Source organism: Podarcis bocagei (assembly GCF_964188305.1).
Source record: "Podarcis bocagei genome assembly, chromosome: 11".
Lineage (NCBI taxonomy): Eukaryota > Metazoa > Chordata > Lepidosauria > Squamata > Lacertidae > Podarcis > Podarcis bocagei.
In genome coordinates, this window is record NC_138136.1 from 35,848,040 (window position 1) to 35,872,720 (window position 24,681).

Below are 24,681 nucleotides of genomic sequence, written 5' to 3' on the forward strand. Positions count from 1 at the left end.
AAAAATATCATCCTGGTTGCAAAATTTCTTTACTTCTTTTAAATTAAGAACTATAATTTACATCATTGCCTGCATTTGCTTTCCAGTTTTCAGCCTCCTTGAGACAAAATATGAATCTATTTTCTTGTTTCCACGACTCAAATCTAATTAAACCTTCATGATCATAAATCAATTTGCAATATTCAATTAACTATAGGAAAAGATTACTGCCATGACTACAACAGTCTCTTGGTTCATTTCCATTATTAATGATTACGTTGTCCCTTGATTCCTTCAAATGGGCAATTTCATTCAGATAATCAACTAATTAACAGTTAAGAATTTTCTTCTGCAACATATCCCTTAATTCCTTCAGACAGCCAATCATATATAGGAACCGTGAACTCTATTCTCCAAATGCCTTTTTTTTTTTACGTTGCCAAAATAGCAACATCCGCACACTTAAGGGAGGTTATTGAGAAACCCTAACATTTGCAAAAATATTTTTAAAAATTGGGGAAGTGGCTCAAAATCAGCCTGGTGAGGACTAAGAATACTTAATGGTCACAGAATGCTGGCAGATTCTTTGTGATGTGGAAAACCAGAGGGGGGTGGTAATGGAATGAAGTATCCTGAAAGGCAGTGTGGCTCTCTGGCTGCAACCCAAAGCAAGAGGATTCATTGAATCATAGAACTGGAGAGTTGGAAGGGATCCCAAGGGTCATCTAGTCCACCCCCTACAATGCGGGAATCACAGCTAAAGAATCCCTGACAAACGGCCATCCAACATCTGTTTAAAAACTTCTCTAATGAAGGAGGCAGTCCGTTCCCACTGTCTACTTGCACAGGTCTTACCATAATAAAGTTCTTCCCAATGTCTAGTTGGAACCTCCTTTCATTTGAATACATGAGTTTGGGTCCTACCCCCTAGACCATCAGAAAACAAGCTTGCTTGCTTCCCATGTGACAGCCCTTCAGATATTTGAAGATGCCACCCTGCAACATTTTATTGAAGGTCCTACGTGTTCACTCGGTTTACAAACAGAAGGAAAGAAGGTTTTTAATATTTAGAATTCTCCCCAAATTATAAATTAAACAAACTGACAAAGGACCTGATCCCCTGATGGGCACAGAGACTGATCACAGGGCATATGGAAGACTGCATTTTTCTCTCACCCTCACCTAAATGCACGCCTGAATCTTGGCAGAGCGATTAAAAGGAATAGGAAGCCTGTGGGCATATTCATATCCTTATCTAGCTCTCCACCCATGCTTACAGCACTCTTGTAAAGGTAAAGGTAAAGGTACCCCTGCCCGTTCGGGCCAGTCTTGCCAGACTCTAGGGTTGTGCACTCATCTCACTCTATAGGCCGGGAGCCAGCGCTGTCCGCAGACACTTCCAGGTCACGTGGCCAGCGTGACAAGCTGCATCTGGCGAGCCAGCGCAGCACACGGAACGCCGTTTACCTTCCCGCTGGTAAGCAGTCCCTATTTATCTACTTGCACCCGGAGGTGCTTTCGAACTGCTAGGTTGGCAGGCGCTGGGACCGAACGACGGGAGCGCACCCCGCCGCGGGGATTCGAACCGCCAACCATGCAATCGGCAAGTCCTAGGCGCTGAGGTTTTACCCACAGCGCCACCCATGTCCCTACACTCTTGTACCACTTCATAAAAGGTAAAGGGACCCCTGACCATTAGGTCCAGTCGTGACCGACTCAGGGGTTGCGGCACTCATCTCGCTTTATTGGCCAAGGGAGCCGGTGTACAGCTTCCGGGTCATGTGGCCAGCATGACTAAGCCGCTTCTGCCAAACCAGAGCAGCGCACAGAAACGCCGTTTACCTTCCCACCGGAGCGGTACCTATTTATCTACTTGCACTTTGTGCTTTCGAACTGCTAGGTTGGCAGGAGCAGGGACCGAGCAACGGGAGCTCACCCCGTCCCAGGGACCTTCTGATTGGCAAGTCCTAGGCTCTGTGGTTTATCCCACAGCGCCACCTGCGTCCCTTGGCCACTATATAGATGGCTTTAAAGGAGTTTTTTAAAAATAAAAAATCATAGATGGCAAAGCTATGGTTACTAGTCATAGCAACACTCTATATAAGGCTTCCCTTGTTCTTGGTTCAGAATTTACAGGAAGTGAAAAATTCTGCAGCACATTTTAAAGGGATGGAGGGGAGGGGGGCCACCAGGGGGAGCACTGGAAGATGGCCGACAATAACATCTCTCTGACCCACACGAGGTAATTAAGAGGCTGATATGGGAGTATGCAGCATCCCTTGCCCCCCCAAGGGAATGGGGGGGACTGCCTTGCCAGCTGTGTCCATAATTCACCCCCGGATTCGAAAGAACGGGGTGTGGGCACTTGGCATGAAGCCCTCGGGTGAAGTCGGCTCTCCCTGACGCTGTCTCTAATTGCGCACTGGTTCGCATTAGCTCGAAATATATAATTGGAAATATATAATTGGAAAGAAGCTAATGCACATACATCAAGTGAAGATCGGGAGTGAAGACTGCTGATTAATGGGATCTCTGTGAGTGGAGCAACAGGTTGGACAATAAATCAAGTGAAGAATCATCATTAAAAGTTTGGTATGTTGGAGTGAAACGGAAAGGAGGGGAGGAAAAAACTTTTCTTTTCTTTTTTGTCTTATGTGAGTACTAATAACCCTCCCCTCCAGAGAGAAGGATCGTTGCAAATTACTAATCACAAGCAGGAGATCAAGAACTGTGTGGAAATGAATTACTGATCAAAGAGAGGACTGGTGGAAACATCGGCGAATGGAATGAAAGTTTTATGACGGGTCATGTGGCCAGCATGACTAAGCCACTTCTGGCAAACCAGAGCAGTGCACGGAAACGCCGTTTACCTTCCCGCCGGAGCGGTACCTATTTATCTACTTGCACTTTGATGTGCTTTCGAACTGCCCTTAATACCATACATTTAAAGCACAAAGCTTCCCAAAGAACATTAGGAACCATAGTTTACTTCCCACAGAGCTACAGTTCCACACACCTTTAGCAAACTGCAGGATTCTTTGCGGGAAGTCACTGTGCTCTAAATGTCTGGAGTGGATGTGAATCTGTACTCTCTTGTACCTGCAAAACCCCCACCACTGGCTGATTTCTCCCTCATCGGTCAGGTTTGTCTCTAGTTTTGGAATCCCAGCTTGAGAACAGGAGATTAAAAATTGCTTGGCAAGCATTCACAACATACAATCAGCAGATGGGGAAAGGATTAAGCACCCACCTCTTGCTTGCTCCACTTTTGGAATCCTGTTTCCCTTGCAATGTGTGGTTCCATCCTCACTCTCAAAAGCCCTCCTGTTCAATGTGAGGCATAATACCAGGGGCGAAACCAGGCTTTATTTCACCCGGGTCGAAGACCCAGTTTGGCACACACACCACACACATTTCCATACACACACACACAAGTTGGGAGCCTCAATGGCACCCCTTTGGAGGCTTCACCCGGGGCAAAAAAACCCGGATAGTTCTCCCACTCCTGTAGCTACAGCTCTGTGTAATTCTATGTTACTCCCCCTCCTCCATTCACACACCACTATTTCAGAGAAATCTTCTGGTTCTCAAAAAGTGGTAACTACATTAATGCCATCCCGGCAGTGCTGTTCTATGCATGTCTATCCAGAAGTATGTTCCACTGAGGTCACATGGACTTACTCCTAGGGAAGTATGTACAGTGGTATATCGGTTTAAGAACAGTCCGGTTTAAGAACGATTCAGTTTACAAACCCTGCAAAACCGGAAATAGTGTCCCGGTTTGAGAACTTTACCTCGGTCTAAGAACAGAATCTGAACAGTGGAAGGGCACCGGCAATGGGAGGGCTTATTAGGGAAAGCATGCCTCGGTTTAAGAACAGACTTCTGGAACGGATTAAGTTTGTAAACCGAGGTACCACTGTACAGGACTGCAACCCTAGATTGTTAAGCATACAGATTTCAAATAGTGCAAAGCCAAAGAATACAGTTAAGGTCTGCAAATGACAAATATTACTTTCCTGCAAATTTAGGTTCTTTGCTTACAAAGACTGTGTGCAACTTTATTCAGCTCAATTCTTACTTTGAAAAAAAAAGATTTGGCAATGGAAACTGAGTGTGTCAGTGCTGCAGGTCAGAACACAGGGATGTTAGCAGACAACAGCAAAAATGTAATTAGCACCTAGTTATGGGCTATAATAGCAGTTCTTTTTTAAGATGAGGTTTACAGTAATTAAGATTTACTTAAAGTTCAAATTATCATACAAGAAGTATCCAGCTACATCTTACCACTTACCACAAATGAACTGAAATCTTTTTCTACTTTTGTTCATAGCTAGGAATTGAGCAGAAGAAGAAAAACAACCTAATCTGCTCTTGTGTTTGATGTGCAAAATCATCAGGCAAAGCTTTTTAACAACATGGAGAAACTTTATCACCTGCTAATGTGTGCACATTAAGCTGCTATTAAAAGCACAGCTATAGGGGCATTAAGAAGCAATCCACAGCTCAGTGGTAGGACATGCTTTGAATGCACAAGGATCCATGTTAAATCCCTGGCAATTCCTGTTAAAAAGATGTCAGGCTTCTGAGCTGAGATAGACCCTGGAGATTCAGTTACAAACAGATATTGCTGGACTAGCGACAGACCAGTGAAGCAGCTTCATGTAGACAGTGGAGTCACTTGAAAATGAAAGAATGGGAGCAAAGCAAAGGTTTATAATTCACAGTTACTCAGCTGAAGTCACTGAAATACTAGTGATATACAGTGCAGGATTGTTGTTTTTTTAATTCCATGGTTCATCTTCTAGTGGCAAAGTAAAGCTGGTGGTGTATATGAATTTGTATCTGTGTGAAAATTATTCTAACACAGATTGCATGCGTCCTTTCCAAGTGACAAGTTACAATTAAAATTCTGAAGTTTCAAAAGCCAGGAAGTGATTAATTGAATCAATTATGGTTAACAGCAGTAATTAATTAGACTTAGGTGACAGTCTTGGATGTTCAGTTCATGGTGCGTTAAAAAATACAACGCCACCCGTGCCCTTTTATTATAGGGACCGTTCATCAGAAAAGTTAACTTTAAGTTCCAGATAGGAAAAATATTTCAATGCCAAATCATTTATGTTGCAAAGTACTCTTGATATCCAAAAGCACATTGCAGTTGTTGACTTGTCCATGCTCTCAACTTAGCAAAATTGTAGGTGGGAATCTGAAGCTGTCAAGGTAACGACTACCTAATGAGTCCATGGTTCCCAAGTCTAAAATTCAATCCATTTAACCACACCAAGTTAAAAATGCCACTTGGGTAATAACTTGCAAGCACTGGAGAAGGACATAAACCAGAGTCATTTTACAGGAAATTGCAAAGCCTAGTCTGTGTGATCCATTGTTGGTGGTGCAGTAGTGGAAAGTGCTTGTGTTTGTGTGAAGCAGGGCAGGGCATCCATTTTTTGCTGCCAATCCACCCACTCTGCCTACCTACTGCTTTCCTCTGCACAATACCTCATATACTGTTCCAAAGGGTTCCCCAACCCTTGTGGGCAGCTTTTGGGAGAAAAGACGGGACTGTACTGGGTGGTGTGAGAGGGGGAGTGCTGTCCATTACAGCAAAGTCTCACTGTGCACAAACCTAAATAACGAACTCTTGCAATGTAGAGACCAACTTTGTTTGTTCTTGGTATAAGCTTTTGTGTGCATACCAAGAACAAACTTAGTTGGTCTCTAAGGTGCTACTGGAATTTTTTTTTTAAAAAATATATTTCAACTGTGTCAGGCCAACACAGTTACCTACCAAAATCTAACTCTTGCAATGGTAATCTTCTATGTTAGTGCTTTTAGGCAAGGGACAATATTTACTGCAATTCTGTGTAGCACCCTGCCTGACGGCATGCTGCTGTTTCTTTTGCTGTTGTATTTTAGAATTACAGAACTTTGATGTCAGAAGGACCTCTCTAGCATAACTCTAACTGTGTTTACTCAGAAGTAAGCCCTGCTGTGCTCAGTGGGGGGTTTCTCCCACTTAAATATTCATAGGATTGCAGCTAAGTAACTAGTCCATATGCCTATCCTCCACCAAGGCACACTTTTGTTCTTTCCAACATGTCTTATAAATATCACACTAAAAGCATGCAAGACCATAATCTCACCATTTATCTAAGCATTTTTTCTGGCTTTTTCCTAATTCATTTGCACAATTAGGAGGCTTCTAATTCAACTCCATTGTGCAACTTGTCTACAACATCTTCCACTCGTTCAGAAAAAGCTTTTAAAAAGACGACACAACAGCTGCCTTTTCTCAACAGCTAGGCATACCTTTTTTCTTTTCTTTATTTAGTTCCCCTGAACATTACTTTACTCACAATACACTACACATAAAGCCCAGGGGTCAAGCTCTTTCAACAAGAAACGTCATTACCCTGTGCCTTTGATTATCTTACGACAAGGAGGACTTTGCCTTCAGAACTCCAGAACTCCTCTACTAAAAACAACAACAAACTACTGCCGTGGGGCAGGCAACTGCTACTTGGATCAAGAGGTCAAAAATCATGAAATTTATAAAACTGGAAAATGCAGATATGTACTTAGAAACGTGACCCACTCAGTGAAAATAGGTTTTCTTCCTGGCCAGTGTGCACATGATTATAGGATTACAGACTTAGACACAATAGTCTTTTCATATGTACCGTAATTAATGCACCAATGGATGGGAAGGGGTAGAAATGACAGCAGTTTCTACTCGCTCCCCATTTGTGTTTTCATTGAATTCCAGAACAGGCTCATTGTACATAAAGCAGCATGTGTGGAAGTCCTGTTCACACATTCAGTTAACAGGTGTAGATAGTAGCCAGACCCTGCCCTTCCACATGTGCTCTTTGAACATATGGATCATAACATATGAAATGGGCCATCATCTTCTATGAGCCATAAACAAAAATCCTCACTATTTTTTCAGACTGTGAAGTTGAACTGATCAATTCATCAACTTAAAAACTAAACAAAAAAGATGTCCCCAAATTAATCAGGCAACAGATTAAGTTTAAGTGAAATATATTTGAAACACAATCCCTTTTGTCATGTTTTTGTGACCTTTTTGGGTCACTTCCGAGTTTGGCGCAATGCATGTATGTGCGGTTGCACACATATTGAACATGCATAAAGGGTGGGCTTCCCCTGTATATATGTGCTGGAAGGTTATTTAATTTGGTGACACCTCTGTTTATGACATTTTAAATAACAGTAACAATATTTAGCCTCTTCAGAAGACTTGACGTACATTATCTCAGTAATCCATACATCAATCCTGCAATACGATCACCATAATTTGGGGAGGGGGCTGAGGCTGAGAAACAATCTAGTGAGCTCATGGGCTGAGATTATAGACTTGAACCAGGGAGATCCTGACCCCATCCCAGCACCTTATGGTGGAAGCACAAAACCTCTAGTTTGTGACCGGATCTAGTGCAGAACTTTCACAGAGTTTTTTTTGGGGGGGCGGATAAACAAAAATCGGGAATTCATTGTTACTGGAGTGCTCTCGTCCACTGTGCTATGCAGTATTAGCCCTCTGGGTTTTGTTCTCTTTATGGAGCACCTTTGGCAGGATTTGAGTGGTTACCTTTTCCATTGAGAAAACTGCTCACAGTCTCCAAAGACACACATCAACACTATTTTAGCTGTAAGAAGCTGTAAGCCAATTCTCTAGGTTTTTGCCCTAGGTGAAATTTTAGACTGTGAACTCCTTGGGGCAGAGACCAGTCTTCTTATTGTCTGTTACTGCATGCACAATAAATGCAAAGTTGCCATCTTAGTAGCACATGGTCTGCAATTTGTCAACACAATCCTTAAACAGGTGGGCAGAGGATTCGTGTGACCGCGCTCAGGTGCTGGAAAGCTTGAAGCAGTGCACACTTGAGTTCAGTACCCCCCACCCCCACCCAAAGTGCCAAGTGGAACTCCCTTGAGTGACCCCTTAAAATTTAAGAGATTGACTCTTTATAAAGATTGAGGACTTGCACCTTTAGCAACCGCAGGAGAGACCAATAAAGAATCAGCAAGAACTGGAGTTCTTTTCTTTTTCTAAGCACAAATATACAGTAGGAGCTGCACCTGTTGATTGTCTGCCCATCACTTGGTCAATAAAAGCAAGGGCCTCTGGCCATTGAAAGGCAGCAAGCTTCCCTTCATCCCACAGAGGACGACTCTACTCCAAGCAACCTCTCGGGTCTGGCCCTCCCAGGACGCCAAAGTTTCAGTTCGATGCTAGCCGGATGCTTGCACAATGCAAGATGGGAGTGACGCGAAACTTGTGCAAGCTTCTGGAAGGGAAAGCAGCATCTCCTGCGGTCACGTGAAGCGCCCCAGCCTTACCTGTCTGCTCGCTCCTCTGCAAGAACTGAGGCTCGCATGCCCAACTGAGAGGGGAAGGAATGTAAGCAACCATCCGAGCGAGATCTCAGGGAGGAGCTAGCCGGCCGGCCCTTGCTTTCTTTGCCAGAGCTCCGCCTCAACTCCACGCGGGGTTGTTGTTAGCCAGCGGGGGAAGCGAACGGCAGGCACGCGCGATCAACTCCACAGGCACTTGGCAGAAATTACTCGGAAGTCGCCCTCCTCCTGTACGTGCCTGTTTGTCCAGAGGACACGGGGCTTCCCGGGCGTCGTCCCTGCACAAGTTGGCGGCGCCGAGCTCTGCCGCGGGAGGAATGAAGGGGCTGAGAGGCTGCGCCTTCTCCTGAGCCCCAAAGCCAACCGCGCCCGCCCTTTGCCGCTTCCTTCTTGAGGCAAACAGTTCCAGTTCCTCCCTCTGCCCTTCCCTCAGTGCCGCCGCCCCGCACTCCGAGCGGCTTCCTCAGGGCACTCGCCTCCCGCTGCCTCACCGCAAGGCAAGAAAGGCGGGCAAACAACGACGACATCTAAAAGTTTCTTTCCCTCCTGAGCAGCGAACGCGCCACTTACGAGAGCGCACCGGCCCTGCCTGTCCCGGCGGTGCCAGCGGCTGCTGTGAAGTCAGGCAGATGTTTGCCTCTGGCTTAGTGGCCGCGCACCCAGAGCCGCCGCCGTCGCCGCCGCGCAGTTTTCCTTCTCCTCGCTGCCCTCCCCCACCCACCCGGGCGCGAGCGAGCGTGTCTGTGGGAGACGGAGTGCGCGGGAACTGTTGCTCCCGCGAAGGAGAGGACCCCATGACGTGGTCGGAGGAGGAGGGGGGCGCCGTCGCCGCGCCCGGGACCTCCTTCCTCCTGAGCGTGGAAGAGCGACGTTGCCGCCCGCTCAGCCCAAGAGAAACCAAAACAGACGCAGCGTGACCCCTTTTTCTCGAGCCAGGAAGACTCCGCCGCCAACAACACCCAATGGGCTCCTCACCGTTCCTTCTCCCCACCCGGAGGCTCCTTACCGAGCTGGGACGGAGCCCTTACGGCGTCCCACGAGCGCGCTGGATAACTTTGTCGCGAACCTTTGCCCTCCCCTGTTTCTGTAACGGGGGAAATACGGGACGGGAAAGGCGGGAGGAGCCCTCTGGGCCTTCCCTGGCTGGCCCGGAGGCGCCGGGCTGTTCCAGTCCAACTCGAAACGCAAATGTCGAAATAAAGGAAACGTGTCGCAAGGATGAGCACAGTTCTCTTTTTATATATATATATATATATTAAAGCCAGTCTTCCTCTTCCTCCTGCAGTGTTATAATCACAGAAGGTTAGAGCTGGCCTGGAAGGGACCCCGAGGGTCATCCAGTCCAACCCACATCCTGGGTGGCATCGAATCCCCAAAGCTTCTGCTTCACCTCCAGGAACGTGTTTTCTGTTTGCTGTCTAGGCGACCTAGATAGGCAGAGACCGAGGTTGGGAACGAATCTCCATATCGAGCTCGTTCCCATCCCAACCAGCCTTGTTGTTTATGTGTTTGGAAAGGGCGGGGAAGCGCGCCGCGCCTCCTCTGGTGGGCGCGGAACATCCATCCTGCGCTGCCATCCGGCGCTCTTTCGGGACTGCTCCGGCCCCATTGGGAAAGCAGAGCGCTAAGGCTGCCGAGGTTTCGGTTAGGCGACTTTGGGAGACTCCAAGGGGCCGCGCGCGGCGGCTGCGGAGTAGCAAGGAGGACGAGGAAATCCAACACAGGCGCTGGCAGATCCCGAGGGCTGGCTATGTCGCCTCAGTCGCTCCTCCAACTTTTGCTCTGTGGCCGGGGGCGGGGGGAGCGCGCAGTAATTATTTGAGTGTTTTAATCAGCTTGCTTGTTTCCAATTCCACTAGTTGCAAATTTGGAAAGTTTCCAGTATTCCATTGCCCTCTGTGTGTGTGTATGCAAAGCTGGACTTTTAATCTGTTCCTCCCACAGGACGTCGTACTTCATAGGCAAATGTTGTTCGTCACGAAAAGTGGAATTTGGGATTTGTCCACATACCCATACAAATGATAAGGAGGCGTGTTATCGCTCCGTCTTTCCTTCCTGGGAGACCTTCCGCCCCCAGAGCTGATACTTTGTAAGCGCTTGGTAGCAAGTACAATGTTCCTTTTTTATTATTTCGGAAAGCTTTTGATGGCATGCAGCCTCAATCACGCATATTGTCTAGACTGGCAGCAACCGATAATTTGTTTTGATTGGGCTTGTGCTGAGGTTTTTAATTGCTGAAGGGGAGTGATAAAATGTGGTTTACTATGTCTGATAGGGATATGTCTACATTATAATATTCATTTAAAAAAACAATTTAATGGTCTTTTTATGCAGCTGGGAGAGCAGTGAAACACGTGAAAAATAAAATAAATCCTTGAATGGTTACCCATCATCTCTGTTGGGCATTTAAGCCTCTCATGAGCAAAAGTGCTTTTTCCCTTACCCAAGATGTAGTGGATGTAACAGCATATGTCATGGGTAGGCAAACTAAGGCCCAGGGGCCAGATCCGGCCTAATCGCCTTCTAAATCCGGCCCGCAGACGGTCTGGGAATCAGTGTGCTTTTACATGAGTAGAATGTGTGCTTTTATTTAAAATGCATCTCTGGGTTGTTTGTGGGGCATAGGAATTAATTCATTTTTTCCCCTCCAAAATATAGTTCAACCCCCCTCCACAAGGTCTGAGGGACAGTGGACCAGCCCCCTGCTGAAAGTTTGCTGACCCCTGGGCCATATGTTGTCTGTCAACTCAGAAGTTGGCAGCATCAGCATCGCTTTGAATCTCCATAGCTCAGTGGTAAAGCATCTGGTTTGCATGCCAAAGGCCCCAGGTCCAATCCCTGGCATCTCCAGGTAAGGCTGGGAGAATAATAATAATAATAAATAATAATAAATAATAATAATAATAATAATAATAATAATAATAATAATAATAATAATAATAATAATAATAATAATTTATTATTTATACCCCGCCCATCCGGCTGGGGTGAGCTGCCGCCAGTCAGTGTGGGCAATATTGAGTTAGTTTAATAAGTCTGACTCAGTATAAGGCAGCTTCCGGTTTCCACTGCACTCAATGGTGCTTACTCCCACAGTTAAATGTGTATATGTCTTCACGGTTGCTGTGAGGCTAAAATTAGATAATCCTATAAATGCCACTTTGCTATGAGGCAGGATGCACATGCAGTGTAATGTCATTGAATCTCGCCCTTTCTGTATTTCCCCCCTTTCAGTAAATGGGTAGAAGCTTGAGGGTGCATTGCATGCACAGAGACTGAGCATCAGCACACTGAAGCTCATAAAAGAGAGCTTCTCACAGGGTTCAACATGAGATTTTTTTGATGCAGAAATACTGGTATGTAAGATCAAGTCTTAAATTCAGGCTGCATTTGTATAACTGAAGTCAGACTCCCCACTTCCACCAATATCATGTCCAGGAGAAAATCAGGCCCTGGTGTCTCTAGCAAACAAGGGATTTAAGTAGTAGTATAATAATAATAATAATAATAATAATAATAATAATAATAATAATAATAATAATAATAATAATAATAATTTATTTATACCCCGCCCATCTGGCTGGGTTTCCCCAGCCACTCTGGGTGGCTTCCAACTGAATATTAAAAACAGTACAGCATCAGAGATTAAAAACTTCCCTAAAGAGGGCTGCCTTCAGTTGTCTTTTAAAAGTAAAATAGTTGTTTATTGCTTTGACATCTGCTGGGAGGGCGTTCCACAGGGCAGGCGCCACTACCGAGAAGGCCCTCTGCCTGGTTCCCTGTAACCTCACTTCTCGCAATGAGGGAACCGCCAGAAGGCCCTCGGCGCTGGATCTCAGTGTCCGGGCTGAACGATGGTGGTGGAGACGCTGGCTCATCTCTTCTCTTCATCTCTTCTCTGAGATCTAAGCTGTATTTACACTGTGCACTTTTGCATTTCCAGTGCTGGGTTTTGAATGTGTTCACATGACATTGTAAAAGATGCTTATGTATCCTGTACTTTTCAATAAAATAATACTGTTTGATGAGTTGTTTCTCAAACTAGCTTCACCATGGCTGCAGTTCTTAAGCAGCTTGTAATTTGCCTCTAGCCAAGGTGTGAATGAACACCTTTGCAGGAGGTAAAGACATCCCTGCCCATAAACACCCCCTGGTGTGTACACCAACAGAAATGAAATTGTCACCAATGAAGCCATGCTGGTATGAACAGCTGGAGGCAGAGAGATGTGAAATGCACCAGAAAAGAAAGAAAAAACAATCTCACTGTGCTCCAAGACAGTAATGTGAGCACCATCCTTAGAGAGCTAGTTAAAGGATAGACAAGTACAGGACTGGATAGATCAGCGACAAGCATTATTTAGATCTTGGCATAATTTAAAAAATCATCTGTAAGCAATCAGTTCAAATCTCTTGCAAAGGTGATCTGTCCCTGGCCTGGAGAGCCTGACTGGACATGGAGAAAGGGGAATGTCAGAGAGAGAAAGTAGGTGCCAGAAAAAGAGAGAAGAGGTGCCCCTGTTCACTTTTGGTTTTGGCCCTTCCTACCACTGGCTGTGGCCCCCAACAGATTTCCCCTGAAAAATGTGGCCCTCCACAGAAAAAGCTTGCCCACCCAATGGGCACGTTATACGTTCAGATATTTCATGAATAATTTTTAATAGTCAATGTAGTACAGTAGAATAGTATGCCCAAACAGGCACTTTGGTTTTAAGGAAGTATTAGATACTGGCCTAGTTTTATTTGTTTCCAGTGTATCGGTTACAGGTAACAGAGTACTAGGTGATCAAGAAAGAGAGAACAATGTGTTCTGAATGACCAGCGATAATAAACTGATTACAAAAATGCTTTTTCAGTATTTATTATTTATTGCATTTTTGCACTAGGGTGTCTCAAAGCAGCTTACACAATAAAAATAGAAATCACAAAGACATTAAGTCAATTAGATTTTTCCCCCAATAAAGGAAATCTAGAACTTAGTGGATTTTGTGGTTACAGTGACACTGTTGAAAAACAGTCTCACTAATCAACACTGTCAGAGTTGTAACAACAAATCCTGGACCATGGTGCTAAGAGACTGCTACTCTGCATACTAAGACACAGTCACATGTCTCCTATATTCTGAATCTGAATTTTAACCCACCACCAGAACAGCAGCCACTCATACCATAAAATCTTGTACCGATCTACTAAATTTATACAATAAAGTTTCCCCTTTTCCTTTCAAAAAGAAAAGAGAAGGTAATGTAATTACATTTTAAACTTTAGTAAATCAAATACAGAAGAAACAATATTTAACAAATGGTGTCTGTCTTTTTTAGTACCGAAAAGCCAGCTTAGAGCCAAAGCTTTTACTTCATACTCATCATGTCAAATTTTGATTTTATGTTCTCCTGTAGGAACAAAGCTAATCCAAAAATGCAGCAACAAGGCCTTGCAGTTGGCATGTTCCTAATTTATTAGGTGCCTTACATCAAAGAAAACAACATAAACAACAAATTGAGTGAACAGTGAAGTAAATCTAATATTCAGATAAATCTTTTGTACATTTCATAGGCAGTACAATATTCTCCTGCAACAAAAGATAAATATGAATCACTGCTCTCTTTCAACCGGTAATGCAATATGTTCATTATAACAAAACAGTACAGTGTAATTAAAGTGCAACAGGAGCTGAATGGCCAAAAAAATAAGATTCAACTAAAATAGCATTGTTTTAAGTACCTTACTCATCAAACTAGTTTACTTTTTTGTTACATGACAGTTTTGGACATCTGAAACCTTAGACGCTCTTTCTAGCAAAGGATTGACTTTGTTAACTTTCCTTACCACAGACTTTGTTCTCTATTATCTCCCATATCTTTTTTGCCTAAGCCAGTCAACAGTCACTTCCGTACACCAGCTTATATGCCAATCAGATAATCAGTAGAGAAACTCTTCCATATGTGGCTGATAGCAATTCAGCAAAATGAGTTAACAAGGAATCTCATCTTGCATCTTTAAAATGTTGTTTAATCTGACATGAAAGAGCCCCAAAACATTTTCAACTCTGGCTATGGCAGCTGTATCTGCTACAGATACCCTAGCAAAGAAGTAGGAAATAATTCACATGTAAGACAAACACCATCCCTCCCCCAGAAGATACTGCACAGTATAAAGTAGCTCCCGGGTTTAAAAGCTCAAAGAGATTATAATCAAAATGATTAAAAAGTATTTTCGCCTTGTATTTGAATGCCCGTGGATATTTCTGAATGACACTGATAATTAAGCCTTCACCTCTGTGTATTTCAAAATACTGCATTTCATAAAATACTGATATTTTATGCAATCCAGTAAGTGTGGGTTTTTTTATATCTCACTGGGCCAGTGCAAAGACTGCAATCACTTTAGGGTGACTAGGATATTGGGAGGAGGTTGTGAAACACTTTCTTCTCTAAAGCCTTCCCTGCTTTCATACTAATTCTCCAACAGGCCTCAACCATGGCTATGTTACGTGTCACCAACACTAATCACAGCTAATCCTAGCAACTTTCTGTAAGAGATGGAAGGGGAGAGAGACCGCACAATACCATGAATAGCTTTACACTGGGACCAGCTCAATGTGAAAAATCCCCAAAGGAATTACTTCCTTTAAATTAAAAGAAAAAGAAAAAGAAAGCTCTATAAATCTTCACTGTATGGTGTGTTCACACAGATGGGATTCAAATGGAGGTTCAAAATGTTGTAACTTACTTGTGGAGCTCCATTGAAAGCTGTTTAAGATTTGTCCCCTTATAAAAGAGCTAAATATGGCCCCATGATAGGAAATGTAAATAAGACAGCTTCATCCTGCTACAAATGGAAGCTTGAGGTAAAATGAGATTTCAGGTTGCATTACAAAAACTTTCACTAACAAACATTAGCCACAAAAGTAATTGAAACCAATTATCCTTTATTGGCTGTGTGGGTGTGTATAAACAGAGATGAGCACAATTTTCAGTTCAGTATTGTAAGGTTTGCTTTCTTAGAATCAGATTCTGAGTCTGAAAGAGTCTTCCATTGAAAAAAACAACAGTGTAAGACTTTTTAGAGATAATCATTTGTTCCCTGTTCTTTAATTAGGGCTGACATATCAAAATTGGCAGACACTGACAATTTGATTCAACCTTGTCTAAAGATAACCAGACTAAACTTTCATTGGTGACCCAGAGGCTGGAGCTCAGACCACAACTCAACACCTGTTTCACCTGAAATGCTTTTAATTTTCTGTCAGTCTGTGCTTCAGTAATAACAACAGGTGCCATCCTGACCATTTTTTTTATTTCAGCCATCTCATCCACATCAGACTTTTCCTTTCCATAATGAGGCATATCAAGGTCAAAGTGCATAGCAACTGTAACCACACAGCCGTTCGCAACCTTATCTATACCCATAATCTTTCCCCCCCACCTGGTCTCCTACTAAAAGCTCTCAAACAGTTTACATCTGTTGGGACACAACAAGGTTCCCTTTGTATTTTAAAAGTGATGCTAACAAAGATTTGGTGCAATAATAAAATTCAAAAAACACAATGCAATCCTCTTCCCCAAGCTCATTAAATTTTACTAGATAGAGAAGGAAAACGTTTATCTATTTTTTCATTTAAAATCCAAAACCCTCACAATGGACATAGAAGTTCCAGTACTGATCCATTATATGGCCTGGCATAAATTCTTCATCCTTTATTATAACTCTGCTGTTGAACTGTAGAAATCTCCTGGATGGTGTTGAGGAATCAAGGTGGTAGGGAACCTCTGTTAGAAAGATGAAATGCACTAAATTAAAATATCTGGCACGAAGTATAAGGAATGCTTTAAACCCCCAATTTCTTAAGTGGTGAGATATTTAAGACAACCAGTGCTAGCTCGCAACATTTTGACGGGGGGGGGGGCCCTGCAATTTTTTACTTTGCCGTTTTCATGACAATAGGACTTGTACAGCACTTATTTTGGAAAGTGTGTCATGGCACATGTGCAGAGTGATATTTTCCTCCTCCTCTCTTAAAAAAATCAATTATTTTCTGCACATTTAAGGACAGTGAAAGAGCTTCCACGTAAGAGAATCCAAGTATGATTTACAGATCAGATTGACTCCATACCTCTTTATTTAGCAATAAAGCCATACCATGACATAATCGTTGAATTCATGTATTGTTTACACCTGCACATCCATCGACAAAAAATCAAATGCACAAAATATTTTAAACTGTGAGGAAAACTTTTTTTTTACATTTGCATTTTGTTTTCCTGCCCCCCAAAATTAATTTAACTATTCATTCTCCAAAACACCTTTTCCTCTAAATTAAAAGGACAAAGTATTCAAACCAAGATACCAAAAAAACGATTTGTTTCATTTGAGTCGTGGCACATCAGAACATAGCAGAACATATCTGCAATCCAGGATTCAGTCCTGAAAATGTGAAGTAATTGGAGGCTCCCAGCCTGAATGTGTGCACATGTGCGTGGGTGGGTGTGCCAAACTGGGTCTTTGATCCAGGTGAAACAAAACCTAGTTTCACCTCTGCTTTCTGTGGCAGTACTCAGTGGCATGGAGTTCTGGCACCTCTTTTTTTGCTGCCCATGGCAGCCATTTTGTGTGGGCACCCATGACACTTTTATCAATTTAAGTACTGGCACCTCATTTTTTTAACCAAAAAAGCACTGCGTACTATTATGTATTATTTATTACTCTATATTGTTATCAGTGCTTTTCCTCTAGAAAAAAGGGTGCTGGTACTCACCATGAAGTTGTTACAGTGAGTGCTGCACTTTTAACCAGTGCCTTTCTTCTGGAGGGGGGGAAGTACTGTGTACCCTTGAGTACCCCCAGAAAAAAGCAGCAACTATTATTCTTGTATGGATATTATGTTATGTTTTCATATATATAATTTATTATTGTATGTTCTATGTTGGAAATCTCCCTGTGGTCTTTTGATGAACGGTGGTTTATACATTGTAAAAAACAAATAAATAAATAAATAATATAAGCAGTCACCTAGTGAACAGGAATACAAATCTACACTGAAGTACCAACACAACTGAAGTCGAGTCATATAGCAAATTTTAAAGAGGTTTTTCTTATGAGTTTAGGGTGGGGGGAAGTAGGCTGTGCGCACTGTGCAGAGACCCTTCTAATCCCTGGATCCAGCAAATGTTAAAATATAAGTCAGTTTAGTTTCCTGTTGAGGTGATTGCCTAGTAGTTAGAAAAATACAAAGGTGAGAGCTGAGAGTTTGCAGTGATGTAATTTAGAAGTAAAGCAGCAAGCTGGACAGAAAATCAGGGCAACGCTTGAGAGCAATGTTTGAGTTATGTTTGAATCCAAGGCTGCAGCTATGGGAGAAATTAGACTCTTTTGGGGTGTTGATGCTGTGAATCCCTCCATCGCATGCTCAGGTTGTATATACAGTATGTGTAAATAAACCATATATCATGAAGACTCTGCTGTCTCCATTGTGCCTCATTTCCAAACAGAAATACAAACCCCGGATAAGTGCCTGAAACCCCTGGAATCTCCCACCACTCAGGGATTTGGGTGGCATGCAACACTTAAAAAAATAAACAATAAACACACATTCATCCACCACAATGGTTACAAGTTTTCTAAGACCTCTCTCTTCTAAGTAAAGAAATAGGATTGTCTGGATCTGTTTCCACACTTCTTACAAAACAGCATCTTCTCTGGGAAAACTGAAACATACAGTTGCCCTTCTCATATTATGTTTGCACACTTCAGTTTACATGTGTGTGAGCACCTCTAGCTACAAAAAGCAACGTGGTAGGTTACCCTTAGGGAAGCTGCTCATGAGGAGGCCTAAAACTCTGCTCAGACAGATGTTTTAAAATACAATAATGCCCTGAAGAAGATTCTCAGTTAAAACAAATATTGTATGTCACTATCCAGATGCTCTCCCCATTTTAAGAACTAAATCCTGATTAAGTCTTTCAGTATCAAAAGCATTTAACACTCCATCAATAAATGCATATCCTTAGTATGGGTTATTTAAAGAGCAATAAGCTTTATTTTGGAAGATTCACTGCAGATGTGTAGTATATGTTCAGTATCTCTAAGAGGATGCAGGTTGCAACCATATGTTTAGATAATTAAATGTTCTATTTTGGCTTTGCTGTTCATTCCCAATCCAATATGTATGTGGATTCATAAGATATACAACATCCTACATATATTTGTTATATTATACAGCAAATCAGATAAACGAAGAAGGCAGGGCTTTGTAAAGTGTCTTTCACAGTTAGACTACACTGAATTAGGAAAAACCATAGAATATTTAAAGACAACCATTGTCTAATAGCACAGGCTCTGAAGCAGTAAACAGAAAATGCACGCTTTGCAGAAAGAAAAAGGGTACAATTCAACAGCAAACTAATCTTATTTTTTGTGCCAAGACCAAGAGTTTGCAATAGTCCTACCACCAAAATTCTACTTGTGACAAACTTGTGACAAAACAGGATTGCATGTGGTCTTATTTCACTTACTTGTTTCACTGACTGCTGTCATTATTTCCTCAGCTTCTGTTTCAGGGGACAGAGAGATTTCCATTTCTTCCTGAGGAAAGGGTGCAGTTTCCTGCCGTATATTCTCTGCATTCTGAGAGGAAGCAGCCTTATGACTCAAACAACAGTACTCAGCACCTCGGCTGTGTTTGCATCTTGTAGAGTTTCTCCCTGGTTGAAAAAGATCAAAATTATCTGTGTAACATGCCAGTCAAGGGAAGTCTTGAACCAGAGCCTCCAATACATTCAATCGTTCCTATGCCGCCAGCGTTCTAGTTCCTCAGGGAAGGGCCAGGTTCTCTGAGTCAAGGGTGTCCTTTAGGTGACAGTGCTAGTCTGGATGCTATCAGCTGATCGTACAGCCTGGTCAGCTGACCTCAAAAGCTAATGGAAACATACCAGACCCTATAAACCTTTTCTTCCAAGCCAAGCCAAGCCAACTCCTCAGTCTGAGCAACTTGTTGCTTTATTATGGATATACTTCTGTTCCCTGACTGATCCTCTATTTTGGTTATCTTTGGCATTCATTAACCATTTAATCATATCCTCTGGGCAGGATGTGACCTTCATCCTGTCCACATCTTCCTGCCTCTGGTGCTTGGTTCTTGTTTGTCTCATCTGTTATCAAGCTCCCAGCCCTTCACATCTACCACAGGCTCAACACCTGCTTATGTTGGACTTGTGTTCGGCCTATTAAAAAACTCAGGGTCAGGCCTGACAATTTGTTCCTAATTGGTGCATTAGGCAAGGGGTGGCTTTGTTCTTGTGTATGTCAAGAAGTCATGGGGAATATGCAAGCCAAGAGAAATATATCTGTCCAATAATACCATCTTTCCTCCCAGAAATTGCTGGGTGTGAGGTTCACGCCATATGGCAGAAATCCCCTCACTATTTTTGACATTTCTAGAAAATAGAGCAGCACCATTTATTCATTTTGCTTATCAATACTGGGATCATATATCACCTGGACATCATTTTAAAAGATTTCTGTCATATTATTGTTTAAAAATAGAAGTTATAACTTGGAGTTCATAAATAGTTACTAATTTGTATCAGAATATTCCCTTACCCAATATTGATACCTCTAAGCACAAGTTGGTAATAGATATTTTAATCTGCAATAGTGTCTTCCTTGTGTGTACATGAACAGTTTTGACTGAAGCCAATATTTCTTATTCCCAAAAACAACTAGAGGACAGTACTTCTGCTGTTTCCTTCAGCCACACAAACACTGGATTAAATTCACAAAATTTCCAGCAAAGACAAGTTTAATTAAGCCATTAACTCTTAGCATTTATGGGTTCTCCAACCCATGTAGGTTAACTCACTAGCTTCGCTCAGGAGAGAATCACAGCAAACCATAACATTTCCAACAGAGAAAACTTGTCTTGTTAGCATTTCTGAGGCACATGCATGGCTCTACTAAAAAATGCTATTATGTCCATAATTTAGATAGAAAAAGTGTGCAGTAGAAGTCTGAGGATTTATAAACCCTGTCCTTTTGGGGGGCATTTTCATCTAAATGGAATTCACATTTTAGTCAGCACATACCAAATAGCTTATTTTGTTGCACTGTTAACTCTGGTTCCTTAGAAACATGAACTTCAGCAATAATTTTTGATAACAGAGTTCCACAGTATGTGACCTGTATAAAGGCAAATATACGTCACTGAAGATGTTATTTACTTCATTTTTAAAAATGCATCAAGAAATATTGAGTCCGTGTCAAAGTAATATATCTACTTTATACATTTCCTGCAAGTCGCGTATGGAAAAACAAAAAGCCAAAGTCAAATGCAGAAGACTACACAGGACTATAATGCTTTGCGGCTTTTTTCCCTTCTTTTTCTTGCTTATTTTTTAAAAATACACTTTTTGGTTGATGACAGTTTTCCTTAAAAATAATAATGAATGAATTGTACAGAATATGATAATGATGATAATAATAAACAACCAGTTGCTGTGCTCATTAGGCCTGGCCCACCTGAGCAGATCCTGCTTCTTCTAATAAAGAGTTAACTTCATTTACACTATGTGATTTATTGCTGACTCGCTCCTGACATTGCCTGCCTGCCTGTGCTCAGACAAACTACCACTACACTGCTCACTTTCATGCAACAAACTTCACACTAACATTAAATTTTCTGTCACCTATTAAAAAAACAACCAATGAGCCTACCTTGTTGTATACGTATTTCCAGCTTACAGAAATGTCACTTCCTAGTAGTGCTTTAATCCATTGAACTAGATTTTGGTAAACTGTGTTGTTGCCAGCTTTGACTTTACCATTTCCCAAAAGGCTGGCTTTATGTTTGGAATCCTAAATTAAAAACAAAAACAAGGAACACGAAACAATTAAGAATTATAATCCCCTACACTTTGAACCACTAGCACCTCTTAGACTATGTAATTGTCTGGGCTGAAGATCACCATGATGTGCTCCAACTATTTTGTCAGTAGTAGCTGCCTGCTAATTCTATCATACCACAGCCTCGCAATTTCCCCCTCGTCCACTTGCTTGCTGTAATAAGCAGAAATTGTCCCCAGCTAAGCAGCTGACTGGAAAAACTGCGGTTTGCTGTACATCTGCTGCCACCATAGTGCTGCAAGGGAAGGCCAGAGGATAGAGAAAATACAGGCACTACAGCACTGCATTTCTTTGCAAGCAATGCATGTTGGGACGTAGTTGCATCTGTGTCCCCACACCCTCTTCTGACACTAAGCTAGGACACAGCACAATCAAATGGCATAGGCCAGCCTTTACTTGTGTTCCTGCTTATTTTTGATAATACAGGGCAAAAGAGCACTCTTAGCACCCAGCTGAATCAGGGTGGAGGGGAAGAGAAGCCAGAAAATAAACTCTGAATATTTATTTATCAGAACCAGGTCCTGATCGTATTATAACATATATGTTGCCTGAACAATGCAATAATGGAGCAGGCAAAATCATTACAACGTTATTTAGGCATAATTTCCTCCTGACCTCACAATTCACCCCTCAACCATATTTGTATACCTGCAATGTCAGGTAACACTTCCTATATGAAAGCTTATGCCATAATAAATTTGTTAGCTTTAACGTGCCACAGGATTATTTGTTGCTTCTAATGATCAGTTAGCTTTTGCTAAGATTACTCTGCGGTTTTTAAATACATTTAGCATTGATATTTACATGGCTTTGCAACTGAACAATCTACCTGTACTGTGAATTCTAGAACATCATCTCCGGACTTAATCTTTCCCAGTTTGAGCAGATCCAATAGCTGACTTTTCTTCCATCTGCTTGCTTTGAAGTTTAATTGTTTTTCAGAATTCTGACTGTTAGAACATTGAGAAGAACTTGGGCTGATTCTGCTTTGTGATAGCGAATGAGAAAATATCCCTGCAGGCTCTAAATTAGCATTAAGCGAGTGTCTATTTTTTGGGATGTTTTTCTGATGAGTAGCGAGATAGCTGTGTGTAGATTCTAATTCTGGTTGCATCTGCAAATCCTCACTTACATTTGAGTATTGCTGTGAAGACACATTAGAGAAAACATGTTGACTTTCAGTGGTTTGCTGAATAATAATAATATTATTATTGACAACAGTACTTTTAGCAGATGAACTATTTAGTGTACACTAAATTCTTGGGAATTTGGTTCTCTGTAGCACCACTGATGTATGATCAATATATTCTATGTGTGTCTGTTGAATAAGGCAAACTACATGTTCTGAAGGCAATGTTGGCTGATCTATAGTATGGTTTATAGTATGATCTAACATACTTCAAATGTGTTACCTTTGTTAACTCCTCAGTGTTATATTCCTTGGGTTTGTTTTCAGGCGCTGTTTTTTTGGGACCAACTCCTTTTTGCTTTTTCTCTTTTCCATTCCCTCCTGACATATTCAGAGACCTGTTTGGATACTGGCTGGATTCTTGATCTAAATAAATACTGTCTTCGACCCAACTGTTTTCAAGGCCTATAGCTATATCAGAGGAGGGTGCTCTTCTCCCAGATGGATCATCTTCTGTGTTATTGCGTTCACAAGAGCCATGTGTGCTTGGGACACATTTTGCTGAATGTGAAGCCTCCTTTTTTGCACTCTTATAATTTTGTATTTTCTGGCCTAGTTCTTTCTGCTTCTGTGCCATGAGCAAAAGACTCTTTTGTCTGGAAACAAGCTTTGCTATCTGTTCCCTTAGGGCTCCCTGTTTAAAAGATTCCGCAGAAGCTCTGAAATCAAATTTAAAAACAATTGAACAGTCAATTGAACTTCCATGAAAAATACAAATTGTTTAAAATGAACCACCCATTCCATTCAAGAATATGGCTTGCCTCTAAGCATAATGATCAGATCCATCTCTTTCCATTCCAGGTTAGTCTCATATGTGTTCATTCGTAAGTCCATCACATCTCTTTCTGCATTAATATGTAGATTTTTTTAAAATGCAGATTTTTTTAAAAAAAGAATCTGCATTAAAATGTGTATTCCAAAACATACTTTCTCACAAATATATATGGCAAAATGTATTCTGTTCTAAAGTATACACATTTTGCATGCTTCTCCTTTTTGTTTTTAAATCGCACCACAATATTCAGAGATGTGCAAAATTAAAAAGAGTAACAGAGTTCAGATTCATGTATTAATCCAGGAGGTGGATCAGGTCAGTTTGTATCAAAATCTGCAAAGAACAAATTTCTCAAGCTTCCCTAATAATGAATCACAAAAATAATGAATAACAAAAGCTTTTTTAAACCACCCTAAATGAAGGTAGCAAACATTTTTTAAAAGGCAGAATCCTATTTTGAAATATTTTAGTCATATTGATTTTTATTTAAAACAATACAAATAAATAAAAGCATAATTCTCACAACAGCTAAAAACAGATGCCAAAGCAGCACAAGATCTGTACTTCTTTTTGTAGAACCAGGATTGATTTAACTTAATGGGAAGTATACAAGGTTTAAAACTAATGAAGGGTCTGAGAATGTTGGTAGCATACTATAATTTTGCTTGATTTCAAAGTAAAAAATAATAATTCCATGCTCTATTTTGTAAAAAAGAAAAGAAAAGAAAAACCTACAGTTTTTCTTCTGCCTACCTGTATTTCTTAGCAAGATCATCCCTTTCTGATTTCTGTTTGGCAAGTACAGCATTCAAAATGTTCTGTATCTGAGATAGATCTTGGATATATAGATCTGTTCAACATTTACAGATTTAATAAGTTAATAAACTAAACTGACGTGCCTCCTTTTGATAATTTGTAACAGAGGCAATAAAAATGTGGCAGTTAAAACGATGTGACAGAGAAATCAGCTAGTATTGTCTACTCTTGAGCTTTTTAAAGCAAATTTCATTCTACAAATTGCTTTACAACGCTATACAATTTTGTATGCAATACAAAATCCATGCCAATATCACAGAGAATATTAATTTGTTTCTCTTCTGTCCTTACACCCAAAGGAGCTGAGGACAGTAACTAATAAACTAGCAAAATCAAACAATTAAATTTTTTTATACAGTCGTACCTTGGATCCCAAATGCCTTGGTACTCGGACGTTTTGTGAACGTTCTTTGGAACCCGAACGTCCGATGGGGCTTCCACGGCTTCTGATTGGCTGCAGGAGATTCCTGCAGCCGATCAGAAGCCGCATTTTGGTTTCTGAATGTTTTAAAAGTCAAACAGACTTCCAGAATGGATTCCGTTCGACTTCCAAGGTATGACTGTACCTTCACAATTAAGCATTTCAAGGCTGGCAGGAACAGCATCCTTCAGTAGCTTTCAGTCATTAAACATCTGAGTGAAC

At 41.6% G+C, this 24,681-nt stretch overlaps 2 protein-coding genes and 1 long non-coding RNA gene across 12 annotated transcripts in view; 1 reads left to right on the forward strand and 2 right to left on the reverse strand.

Moving 5' to 3' along the window:
• Window positions 1–9,651, reverse strand: part of GCNT4 (glucosaminyl (N-acetyl) transferase 4) — a 24,854-nt gene extending 15,203 nt beyond the window's left edge. Inside the window, exon 1 of one of the 3 annotated variants that reach the window (XM_081212515.1) lies at window positions 9,368–9,651. Coding sequence is in view for 1 of the 3 variants with exons in the window: in XM_081212513.1 (XP_081068639.1) it covers window positions 8,347–8,384 (38 nt within the window). In the remaining 2 variants the exon portion in view is untranslated. Of the gene's footprint in view, window positions 1–8,346; window positions 8,695–9,367 lie in introns of those variants that run through there. The other 2 variants (XM_081212513.1, XM_081212514.1) reach the window with 2 other exon arrangements.
• A 1,654-nt stretch (window positions 9,652–11,305) lies between these two features.
• Window positions 11,306–13,203, forward strand: LOC308597070. The gene is made up of 2 exons (XR_014012813.1): window positions 11,306–11,848; window positions 12,228–13,203. It is a non-coding gene; the product is annotated as an uncharacterized lncRNA (long non-coding RNA).
• Window positions 13,204–15,272: 2,069 nt separating this feature from the next.
• The window catches only part of ANKRD31 (ankyrin repeat domain 31), a 46,915-nt gene continuing 37,506 nt past the window's right edge, over window positions 15,273–24,681 (reverse strand). For 7 of the 8 annotated variants that reach the window (XM_081212474.1, XM_081212468.1, XM_081212473.1 and 4 more), the window contains 7 exons: window positions 23,976–24,072; window positions 22,671–23,106; window positions 22,088–22,402; window positions 21,070–21,210; window positions 20,442–20,535; window positions 18,873–19,061; window positions 15,273–16,130 (listed from right to left, as the gene is read on the reverse strand). In XM_081212474.1, the coding sequence (XP_081068600.1) occupies window positions 15,979–16,130; window positions 18,873–19,061; window positions 20,442–20,535; window positions 21,070–21,210; window positions 22,088–22,402; window positions 22,671–23,106; window positions 23,976–24,072 (1,424 nt within the window). In that variant the 3' untranslated portion in view covers window positions 15,273–15,978. Of the gene's footprint in view, window positions 16,131–18,872; window positions 19,062–20,441; window positions 20,536–21,069; window positions 21,211–22,087; window positions 22,403–22,670; window positions 23,107–23,975; window positions 24,073–24,681 lie in introns of those variants that run through there. The other variant, XM_081212472.1, reaches the window with a different exon arrangement.